This window comes from Ranitomeya imitator, chromosome 1, assembly GCF_032444005.1.
Source record: "Ranitomeya imitator isolate aRanImi1 chromosome 1, aRanImi1.pri, whole genome shotgun sequence".
Classification (NCBI taxonomy): domain Eukaryota; kingdom Metazoa; phylum Chordata; class Amphibia; order Anura; family Dendrobatidae; genus Ranitomeya; species Ranitomeya imitator.
In genome coordinates this window covers 183762251-183774843 of record NC_091282.1, presented here as the reverse complement: position 1 = coordinate 183774843, position 12593 = coordinate 183762251, and the positions used below count along the sequence as shown (strand labels likewise).

At 43.3% G+C, this 12593-nt stretch overlaps 1 protein-coding gene across 1 annotated transcript in view; it reads right to left on the bottom strand.

The window, feature by feature from the left end:
• WDR36 (WD repeat domain 36) overlaps window positions 1-12593 on the bottom strand; it is an 88648-nt gene that overhangs the window by 58324 nt on the left and 17731 nt on the right. Inside the window, exons 4-9 of the mRNA XM_069752691.1 lie at window positions 11657-11774; window positions 7493-7625; window positions 6186-6240; window positions 4066-4198; window positions 3699-3874; window positions 624-744 (exon numbers count right to left, since the gene is read on the bottom strand). Coding sequence (XP_069608792.1) covers window positions 624-744; window positions 3699-3874; window positions 4066-4198; window positions 6186-6240; window positions 7493-7625; window positions 11657-11774 — 736 coding nt within the window. The remainder of the gene's footprint in view (window positions 1-623; window positions 745-3698; window positions 3875-4065; window positions 4199-6185; window positions 6241-7492; window positions 7626-11656; window positions 11775-12593) is intronic.

Here is a 12593-nt window from a genome sequence, read left to right as displayed (position 1 = left end):
TTTCCCAGCACATGATGGCTGATGACCCTCGTGCCTGTCATTATGATCCTCCTGTGAGAGCCAGCCCGTGGTTTAATTCACAGAAGATCGTAAGTTTAGCAACACATAGCCTTGCTGATACACAGCTATGTATAGCACAAGCGGATAATCAGAGCTTCAAGTCCCCTAAAAAGATTATTAAATACAGTAAAAAATAAAAAAAAAATACAAAAATACGAGGATCAAATCACCTCCCCTGTGCCCAATTAAAAATAAAAACAATTGAAAAAAAACAAAAAAAAACAAAAACACATATTTGGTATCGCTGCATTCGTAAAAGTCCGATCTATCAAAATATAAAATAAAATAATGCAATTGGTAAAAGGTGTAACGAGAAGATAAAAAGCACCAGAATTAAGTTTTTTGTTCACTGCAACATTGCCCTGCTTTCCAATGCATCACATGATAAAATGAATAATGTCATTGAAAAGTGCAACCTGTCCCGCAATTAAAAAAAAAAAAAGTCCGCATATGGCTATGTGGACGAAAAAAGTTAAAGTTATGGCTCTTGGAAGAAAAGGAGGAAAAAACTAAAACAAAAAGTGGAAAATCGCAAGGTCGTGAAGGTGTTAATGATGGCTTACCTGCACTCAGGACATGTTTTCCATCCTTTCCATGGTGCCGAATAAAAGTAGGAGGCGCACTATGACCAACACGGAACCTAAGCAAACGACCTTGGCCCCCAGGGCCATCAAAGATCCATACCTATTAAAGCAGAAAGTTGTGCGACATTTATTACATTAAGCAACTCTACAGGAGTTCATCATTACAAATTAAAAAAAATAAAAAATCAGCCAAACACTTCAATGACATAATATTCACAATATGAGCAAGATGTCCGACAGCTGCCTGGGACCACCACCTATTACCAGAATACAGACAAACGATTGATTTTGCAGTGAAGACAGCACTGCAAATATGAAGACTGGTCAAACCATTGTACAGCTCATTACTTCTATGGACCTCGCAAGGGATGTGAGCCATGAGAAGCTTCACCTGTTTGCAACAGCTACTGGCAACCTTACACTATAATTGAAAGTTAGTGTATGTGTCCACGGGCCGGATTACCTGCGCATTAGCTGCGGACTGAAAGCTGCGCACAACTGCAGTGTTCAACCCACAGCGTCCAGATGTTACAGCATAGCGGAGGGGATTTTATGAAATCCCGTCTCCACTATGCGCGCGAACAAGCACCCGGCGGCCTTGCGTTTACAGAAATGCGGCGCATCTTTTTAGAACCGTCGCCGCAAGGTAAATAACAGGGTCCTATGTATGGGGTGCAGAGATTCCGGATGTGTGCAATTAACACATCCAGAATCATCGCGTGTACAGAAGGGGGCGGCGATTTGGGTGGAGCGGGTTTTCTGAACCGTGGAAACGCACCCTTATAATAGGAGGAGACTTCATCCTATCTAAAGCAACTCTGGGTTGTCAATTAAGAATCAATGCAAGAAGAGGATTTTTGGTACTCACGCTAAAACCTCTTTCTAATAGCTTTCATTAGGGGACACAAACTATGGTAATATGCGGACAGTAAAAATACATCTTAGGAAGAGTCAGCTCCTCCCCAACAGCCTACACCGGGTCTATTCCAGAATATAACACCTAGCTATTCAGTTAGTACAAAAGCAGTAGGAGCACTGATCGCTCAAACAAGGGAGGTTGCAGTATCTCTCTCAAATGAAAGCCTTGAGAAAGATTTCACAGTACAAAAAAAAAAATCATTTTCTTGGGTGCTTCATTGGGGACACAAACTATGGGATGTTCTAAAGCAGTCCCTGGGGATGAAAAACTGATAGAAGTATTTGCAGAACAGCAATCCGTCAGGTTACCATCCAAGTGATTGCCACTTGCAGTATCCTCCTGGTAAGACTTGCATTCTTCGACCCAAGGTAAGAGCTCCACAAAGATATAGATTAAAGACTAGAGGCCCTATGGCACAGAAAAAGATGCCTGGCGGCATATAACCCAGGAGGCTTCTACCATATGGGAGGAGAGACAATGCGCTAGCAGGGGTGCCGTAGCTTAGCCTAATCTTCTACAACGGCAGATCCATACCCGTGAACAATGCTAATCCCAGAGGTGGTCAGACCTCTGCAAAGACTTACTGGGATGACCATCTGAATGTGGATATGAGGGATAAGTACAGCTGCACAGCTCTTAAGATACCTTCACACTAAACGACGCTGCAGCGATCCAGACAACGATCCGGATCGCTGCAGCGTCGCTGTTTGGTCGCTGGAGAGCTGTCACACAGACAGCTCTCCAGCGACCAACGATGCCGGTAACCAGGGTAAACATCGGGTTACTAAGCGCAGAGCCGCGCTTAGTAACCCGATGTTTACCCTGGTTACCATCCTAAAAGTAAAAAAAAAACAAACGCTACATACTTACCTTCCGCTGTCTGTCCCCGGCACTGTGCTTCTCTGTACTGGCTGCGAGCACAGCGGCCGGAAAGCAGAGCGGTGACGTCACCGCTCTGCTTTCCGGCCGCTGTGCTCACAGTGAGTGCAGGAAAGCACAGCGCCGGGGACAGACAGCAGAAGGTAAGTATGAAGCGTTTGTTTTTTTTACTTTTAGGATGGTAACCAGGGTAAACATCGGGTTACTAAGCGCGGCTCTGCGCTTAGTAACCCGATGTTTACCCTGGTTACCAGCGAAGACATCGCTGAATCGGTGTCACACACGCCGATTCAGCGATGTCAGCGGGAGAGCCAGCGACCAAAGAAAGGTCTGGCCCTCTAGCCCCGACCAACGATATCACAGCAGGATTCTGATCGCTGCTGCGTGTCAAACTAAACGATATCGCTAGCCAGGACGCTGCAACGTCACAGATCGCTAGCGATATCGTTTAGTGTGAAGGTACCTTTACTACTTTAGATTGCATAAGAACCTCTCAGGGAAATGCCTGAAGGAAGGCAATCTCCTCATTAAGGTATAAAAAATGGAGGACATGCTAGTGAGAAAAGGAGGGTTCCAGACTAAACTGTGCCGGTGAAGGAGACAGGCGAGAGCCATTCAGGGCTGTGGAGTCGGTATAAAATGCACAGACTCATAAAATATATAATACATTGGGTACAGTAGTTCAGTGCAGGATGTGCTGTAATCGTTTTCAGAAGAATTTGGGAAAGTGATGAAATGTCCTATAAATGTCAGTTCAGTTCCTGATCTGAGGATCTCTGCTTTTAGTTGAGATGAATCTGTGCTGCACTTTATGCACATGCTCAGTAGTGATCAGTGCTGGGGAGTCGGAGTTGTGGAGTATGGGAAATTGAGCAGTCGGATGTTTGGCTTACCGACTCCACAGCCCTGTAGCCACTATTCAGTGCCTCGCCTGGTGACAGAGTTTGCTAAGAGGAAAAGCTAAACTGAAAGCTTGGTGTCCGCAGGCCAGGTGAAGGCTGCTGCGGAGGAACAGACGACTTCTTCTAAGATATATTCTTAGTGTCAGCCACTAGGTGGCACATATTACCATAGTTTCTGTGTCTCTCTACGAAGCGCCTGAGAACAGGGTTTGTACATAGACATAAAACCATTCCAGAGGTGATGAATGAAGTAATGGTAATTATAGTTACAGATACTAAACATGATATTAACACATTCAAAAATCATACTTGCTAATTAAAGGAAACACGATTCAAACATCCATAAGTTATTACCCGTATGGCGTTATCAGCACCATTGCTGATCAGAAGAGGTTCTCCATGAACATATGTGAGACCAGCAATAGCAGTTGAATGAGCCTCTCTCATTTGGCTCATCAGCTTCTTTTCTTCTAGATCCCATAGACCAATGTGGCCAATGGGACTTCCAGCTGCCAATATCGGATGTCCATCTAAAAACCAAAAGCAAATGAACATTCAGATCAAGCACAAGACGTAGGTTGTTTTTATCGTGCGCGTGTTACAGATAAAAAGGAAGCTTTACTACTATAACCTGTTGGTATTGGTTATACTGATCTGTAAGGAAGGAGCTAAACTAATATTTTATTACAACTAAAACAATAAGGCAGAGACGTGAACTCACCGGTGCGAAAGGATATTGAAGTAATAGGACCCCAGTCTTGCTGAAAAGTCATTAATGTTTCATCAAATTTGATGTTGTGCAATACAATTTTACCACTTGTCAAACCAATAGCCACAACATCCACTGCAGGAGCCTGTAAATGGGTGGGATAACAAAAATTGTTAGCACAATACTACGTTTTTATGTCTAACTCTTTCGGAGATATTGAAAGCTTATAGGAAACCTGTTTATAAAATGCTGCAGCATCAGAGAAAAAGTCCGAAAAAGAGCAGTGTCCACTGGAGGACCCGTCATGGCTTCTCTCCAGATGGCTGTGTGTTTTGGAAGAAAGCGGTCATCCAAGCCAAGTTGGGAAGAAGCCAAAGAACAGCTGTAAGAAGACTCTTCTCAATAGGGCAGGGCAATTATTCCAATTCTTTCGGTTGGTTTGCCGTTTATCTTCCGCACGCTTCTACTGTTGCTCCAAACTTTTTATTAAATGTTGCCCCGCTATGTAGGGAAGGCTAATATTGGGGACTGACGTGACTGGCTCTGTGTGCTCGACTACATGGTGGATGAGTGCAGGAGATGCCTGTTAATGTCATGCACTACTTTGGTCCATGATAGGACCAGTCTAGGGCATCACCCAATATTTTTGAACCATGGACCATCAGCCCAGGTGTCAAATCTCTGGTGTGAACAGGCACACCGATTCTTACTGGATCAATATGCTGTCCTTTAAGTACACAGACAGAAAATATGTCACCCAATCTGCAGGAATGTTCACACTGCTCCTATAACTCGCATGCAGATTCGACGATACAGAATTCTGCCCAATCCTCAGTTATTATATACAAGGTAATACTTGGCTGATGTCTATACTATAAATGCCAGATATTACACCAACCACATATTATCCTGAATAGAACATCTGATACCTTATTTAAGTGCATACTATAGGTACAGATATTAAATGTGACGGGAGATTATACTATACTGCAGGAAAGCAGATATACCATTCACATTATTTGTATTACACATTGTTGCATAGTTAATAAGGTTGAAAAAAAATGTTCAAATTCAACTGAGTGATGGGAGAAGACAAAGGGAAGGATACATACACAACCACAAGGCATCATCCAGTCCTCTCCAAAACAGCTAATTGTTCCCTTCTGATCCCAACTGTCGCTCAACCATGATGGTTTATAATTATCATATACCATTTGTGTATTATACTGTACATTTTATGTAATATACTGTGAATATGGTGTTATATCTGAGGCTCTGTAATCATAGCACGATAAAAAACATCTTATATATGATGTCTGTAGTCCTAGTATACCTTATTCCATTCTATACCGTATACTTTGTGGTATACTGTGCATACTGACAATAGATGTTATATGAAAGGTAATATGTGACTATCTAACGTGATTAGTTCCTCATACAGCACCAGGCAAAGGTTTGGACACTCCTGTTCACGCAATGGTTTTCATTATACTTATTGGTATAGGCACATTGTAGATTCAGACTGAAGGCAACAAAACCATAACAAGGTATAAGGAAACACGTGAAACAAAACAGGATGTGTGTTACACCTTAAATTCCTCAAAGTACCCCTCACTCTGCTGATGGCTTTCCACATCCTTGTCAATCTCTCAAGCAGAATTATCATATACATTTATGGAATCATTGGTCTTAAAGTGTTTGAGACCATCGAGTGTGTTTAGCAGATGCAGTGGTGGATACACTGTTCCATATAGTCCATTCATCACTATGTTAAAGGGAATCTGCTACCCCCTGGGACGTGTATAACTTATTACTATGGGCATACAGGTGGCAAATGTTAAAATAGTCCTACCTGTATGCCTCATATTTGTGGTCTTGTTGTTCAAAAGTCATCTTTTATTTCTTTATGCTAATGATTTCTTCCAAGCGCCAGTGCATGCAGTGCCTGGAAGAAAACTCTGCCGCCTGTCTTCATTTGCGTACCACCCTCTTCCCAGCAGCGTCACAGTGATCAGTTACTTGTGGTAGCCCCGGAACGCCGCGCCCTGCAATACTGCGATTATACAGTCCCTATTCCGCCCTGCTATGGGCATTGGATTAACAGCAGCTACAAATTATGGAAATGTATTTACCTGCTGAAGAACAGTCACTCCTGTTTGCCAACCAGGAAAGGTGAACAAAAGTTTGCTAAGAAAGAAAATGTATATAGTTCAATATCTTAACAGTAGAATCACAGACGGTCACAGTTTTATTATGTACTGAAAAGCCACATGGACAATATAAAGAAAAAAACATCTGATATAGCTGGTCAATTAAAAGAGGTTGTTTCTTCTAAATGCTACATTGTCCAAGATGAAAAACAAAAAAACAAAACGCAAACCAAGCGCCTCATTTTTGCCTTCCGGACAGGCAAAGTTCCAGCAATATCAGCATTGTGTCCACAGGCTGTCATGCGACATTGCTGTCATGTGAATGCTGCAGTGGCCGCTGACAGGCTGCAGCGGTCGCTGACGGGCTGCAGCCTTCACAGTTCCGATATGTCGTCACGTGGCTACTAGAGAGACACCGGTCTTGGAGGGGAGTCTGTGGTTTATTTGATCTGAGGCATGTTAGAATGGATCTGTCATTATAATGTTTAAGATGTCATGCACACAGCAGATGTAGACAGGAACAAATACAAGATTCTATAGCATCTGATCCTAACGTACAAATACTAGTCAACTATTGCAACACTGCACTAGCCTTAGAATAAGATCCCCTTTAGTTGTGACATACGTCAGCCATAACGTTAAGATTCTTTAACCTTCTGGATAACGCATAAACTTTCCAATCAATGATGAACTGCCCTCAGATTTTGTTTGTGGTTTATTATACAAATATGCTTGAAGCTAATATTTTCAGAAATATATGTAATAATGTCTTGGTGAACCAACATTTACATATGTAAAACACTTTGCTTCTAATGCATGACTAATGTAAAGTATGGAGTGCTGATTTAAAAGGGGTTTATGTGACTATACTATTTTTATTCCATGGGCTTAAGAACTAACAAGCTGGTAGTTGTTAACTACCCAGCACCGGCTCAGTGAGGCCACAGATTGTTCCGGTTGATGAATCTACTGCTTCACATGAAAAAAAAAAAAAAAAACAGCTATTCTTCCAGGCTGTTCTGTTAACCTGGCACGGCGGTCATGTCGATTGACTACCGGCGTCATGCCGATTGACTGCCGGCGTTATGCCGATTGACAACTACTTTGTCAACGTGACATCAATGGAAGCCGTAGAATCACTGGCAGAGGCTGTCTTTGACCGCTCTGAACTGGCAAAAATTGGTGGCGTGCAGAATAGGCACATAATTTGCAACTACCTGACTGTTAAGTTTTTAGCCCCATAGTAAAGGTGCCCTGGGGATTACTCTTTGATTGCAGAAATTTCTTACTTGGATTTCACGTTCCACAACTGAAGAGAGCCTTGCTGACATCCTAGGAGGATTTTATTCAAGTATGTGCTTGGATGCATTATTGCAGAAATAGCAAAACTGCTTTTGTCAAAGTTCAGCTGTAAATATTCCTCTGTGGGAAAAACAATATTTTAAGATTGTTAACTTAAAAAACAAAACAAAACAAAAAACAGTAAATTCCCAGTGAATTTCAGCCATTACAAAATGGCCTGCTTATATCATTTCACAGATCTTATTCACGCTAAAGAAAGTGTTATTAAATAATATCAATGTCTTGTTTTTATTAAGCATAACAGAATGATTGTCTTAAAAGGGCTGGTATTTGAAATAACTGTCTTCTATTAACCATGGTTATCTCCAAGGAAATGTGTGCAGTCATCATTGCTTTGCATCAAAAGGACTTTATAGTCAAGGACATTGCTGCCTGTAAGATTGCTCCTAAATCAACCATATATCCGACTATCAATTACCGTATATACTAGAGTATAAGCCGACCCCCCTAATTTTGCCACAAAAAAACTGGGAAAACTTATTGACTCGAGTATAAGCCTAGGGTGGAAATGCAGCATTTACCGGTGAATTTCAAAAATAAAATAAAAAAATCATTATTTCCCCATAGCTGTGCCATATAGTGCTCGGCACCGTTCATATTTCCCCATAGCTGTGCCCCATATAGTGCTCTGCACCGTTCATTTTTGTCCCATAGCTGTGCCCCATACAGTGCTCTGCACCGTACATTATTGCCCCATAGATGCTCCACATAAATCTGTGCCGCTGCTGCTGCTGCAATAAAAAAAAAAAAAAAAAAAGCCAAACTCACCTTTCTTGCTTGCAGCTCCCAGCGTCCGGTCCCGGCGTCTCTCCGCTCTGACTGATCAGGCAGAGGGCGCCGTGCACACTATATGCGTCATCGCGCCCTCTGACCTGCACAGTCAGAGCGCAGATAGACGCCGGGAAGATGGAGCGGCGCCAGGCGGCTGGAACGTGGACAGGTGAATATGACATACTTACCTAGTCCCAGCGATCCTGGCGCTCCCCACCTGTCCCACGGTCTTCGGTGCCGCAGCTTCTTCCTCTATCAGCGGTCACCGGCACCGCTGATTAGAGAAATGAATACGCGGCTCCACCCCTATGGGAGGTGGAGCCGCCTATTCATTTCTCTAATGAGCGGTCCCACGTGACCGCTGAAGAGGGGAATAAGCTGCAGCACAGAAGACCGTGGGACGGCAGGGGGAGCGTCAGGATCGCTGGGACTAGGTAAGTATGCCTCAGCGCCCTCTCCCCCTCACCCGCCGACCCCACCGCTACCGTGACTCGAGTATAAGCCGAGAGGGGCACTTTCAGCCCAAAAATTTGGGCTGAAAATCTCGGCTTATACTCGAGTATATACGGTACTTCAAATACAGAGGTTCAGTTGCTGTGAAGATTTCAGAGCAGCCCAGAAAGTCCAGCAAGTGCCAGGACCATTTCCTAAAATGGACGCAGCCATGGGATTGGTTCAACATCAATGCAGAGCTTGCTCAGGCATGGCATCAGGCAGGTGTAAGTGCATATTCAGTAAGGCAAACACTTTTGGAGGCTGGCCTGGTGTCAAGAAGGGCAGCAAAGGAGCAACTTCACTCAAAGAAAAAACATCAAGGACAGACTGCCATTATGCAAGATGTACAAGAATTGGACTAGCGAGGACTGAAGTTAAGTTAATTTCTCTGATGAAACCCCATTGTTTGGGATATCTGAATGATTGTCCAGTAAAGAAAAAGGTGAGCAGTAGCACGAGTCCTGTGTTATGCCAACAGTAAAGCATCCCAAGACCATTAATCGGTGGGGGCTTTTCACACATGAAGAGGCCTCACTCACAATTTTGCCTAAGAACACAGCCATGAATAAAGCAATAAAGCATGCTATCTAAATATCCTCCAAGGGATACTTCTGCCAACCATCCCAGAGCAATTTGGTTAAGAACAATGCTTTTTTCCAGCATGATGGAGACCATGTCACAAGGGAAAAACAACTATTAAGTAGCTTGGTGAATAAAATATTGAAATTTTAGGTCTATGGTCCTGAATCTCCAGATCTCAATCCCGTGGTCAATCTTCAAAAAGTGGGTTGACAAACAAAAAACACAAAAATTGTAACAAACTCAAAGCACTGATTAGACCAGAATGGGCTGCCGTCAGTCAGGATTTGGCCCAAAACCTGATATCCAGCAACCAGAGCAAATTGCAGAAATCTTGAAAAATAAGGGTCAACACTGTAAACATTAAGGCTATGTGCACACGTTGCGGATTCTCTGCAGATCCGCAGCATTTTTTGAGGTGCAGAAACGCTGCAGATCCGCAATTGATTTACAGTACAATGTAAATCAATGAGAAAAAAAAATGCTGTGCACACTTTGCGGAAAATCCGCTGCGGAAACGCTGCGGTTTAAAAGAAGTAGCACGTCACTTCTTTTTTGTGAATCTGCAGCGTTTTTGTACCCATTCCATTATAGAAAACCGCAGGGGTAAAAACCACAGCAAATCCGCATGAAAACCGCAGCAAAAACGCACAAAAAACGCGACAAATCTGCAGGTGCGTTTTCTGCCAGGAGAGGCAGAATCCGCACCAGGAATTCCTAAGGCTGATCGGCAACGTGTGCACATAGCCTAAAGGGGTTGTCCACTACTAGGACAACCTCTTCTTAAAGTAAATGTTCGGCCCCGATAATAAAGCCTATACTCACCTCCAATGCCAATGCTGTTCCAGCGGTGTTGGCACTCGCCTTCCTGGGGCTGTGATGTGGTGGAATGACACGTGATGCCTAATCAGCGTTGGCGTCACCGTATCCACCTTTGCACAAACTGAACATGAAGTTGTGGGATCAGCTGCAGCCTTGGCTTCCTCTTCACGTTCAGTTTGTCCGAAGGCAGAGACAGTGACGCCAGCCCTATTTGGGCCCCGGCATCCCGTGTTACAAAACTACATCACAGCCCTGGGGACAGCAAGTGCCGACACTGTGGGAACAGCGCTGGCACAGGAGGTGAGTACAGGCTTTATTATTTTATTGGGGCCAAACATTTACTTTAAAGGGACACTGTCACCTGAATTTGGAGGGAACAATCTTCAGCCATGGAGGCGGGGTTTTTGATTCACCCTTTCCTTACCCGCTGGCTGCATGCTGGCTGCAATATTGGATTGAAGTTCATTCTCTGTCCTCCGTAGTTCATGCCTGCACAAGGCAATCTTGCCTTGCGCAGGCGTGTACTATGGAGCACAGAGAATGAACTTCAATCCAATATTGCAGCCAGCGGGTAAGGAAAGGGTGAATCAAAAACCCCAAAACCCCGCCTCCATGGCTGAAGATTGTTCCCTCCAAATTCAGGTGACAGTGTCCCTTTAAGGCTAGGGTCACATTGCGTTAGGGCAGTCCATTTAGCGCATAGCGCTACGGACTGCGCTAACGCAATGTCCCAAAAGGGATCGCGTTAGCAGATCCCGCTAGCGCAGATCCCTGATCTGCGCTAGCAAGGAACGGACCGCGAACGCTGCAAGCAGCGTTCGCGGTCCGTCACTCAAATGACGGCACATCGCTAGCGCACGCCCAATGTGGGCGTGCGCTAGCGATGCGTTCGCCATTACAATCAATGGCGGCGTTAACAGACTACGTTACACCGCGTTATGCCCCTTTTAAAGACTTAAGACCCCAAAGATCTTCCCAGTAAAAGATGGCGGTGCCCATCGGGAGCATCGGGGGAGACAGGAGTATCGGGGGGCTATCGGGGACCCCATTTCTCTGTCCTCTGATGTGCGATCACATCGGAGGACAGAGAAATTAAATGGGAAATCTCGTTTTGTTTTTTTTTGCGGCCGCCAATAAACGGTTATTTACCGGCGATCGCAACCCGGGGGTCAGTAAAAACCGACCCGAATCATGTCGGTAAAAACCGACCCGAATCATGTTCTCTGGGGTCTCGGCTACACCCGGCAACCGAGACCCCAGAGAAATTCCGACTCTGGGGGGCGCTATACACTTCTTCCACAGCGCCGTTAATTAACAACGCTGTGGTTTAAGTACCCTTAACTGCCGCCGTTAAAAGGCGTATCGGCGGTCGTTAAGGGGTTAATGCATTTTACTCAAACACTCTAAATATGTATTTTTTTTACCTTGTGATTGGACATCCCAAATAATAACAGTATTGCTGGTATCCACAGATATTACATGATCACCAAAAGGCAGCACCAAATGAATTTCTGCATCATGACCTTTATATGTGTGGACAACCTGAAAAAAAAAACAAATAAATTGCCAAATATGTAGTATGTTATGAAAAGATGAGCTACACGTCACTTTGTAATAGTTGGTGCACAGAAAAGGATACCACTCCTTGAATCATAAAATATCAAAAAATTCTGGCACCCAAAAGGGAGTATATGCAATTATTTTTTTCATTTTTTGATATTTTATGGTGATAAGAAAAATGTTTTTATTTCGTTGAAATTAAAAACAAAATAAACTGTTACACATGGGTTTCTGCAGCATATATTACCATAAATTACAAATGTGTCTGGCAGACATTTATAGTGATTTTTTGTTTTTGTAGAATATCTCTAATACATAACTTTCTGAAATAATTCAATATGGTGTTTATCAAAATAGCTTTTGACCTGCAAAAAAATGTAACAATACAGATACAGTAGTGTATTCTGTAAAGTGATCAGAGGCTGTTGAATATTACATAAATATTATCCTTTACAAGCAATGTACCGTATTTAAAGGATAGCATTGATGCTGCATCAGAGGCACCATTTTTTCAGCTGGATTCTGAATACTATAGCTGCATAGTCTTCTATAGATGCTTTGTTACAGCTTCATACAAACCGTATGCTGTATAGTAAAATATGGCCATAGACACAAGGCTTAAAAAAGCACAAAGAATACAGATAAGGCAATATAACCAGCCTCCCATGACTGGATTCATATATGTGCTTCATGGTCCAAGAGAGGACTGGCTTTGAGAGTCCTAACCTAAACTCAACAGCCTCATATATGCCTAATAATAATAATAATTTTTATTTATATAGCGCCAACATATTCCGCAGC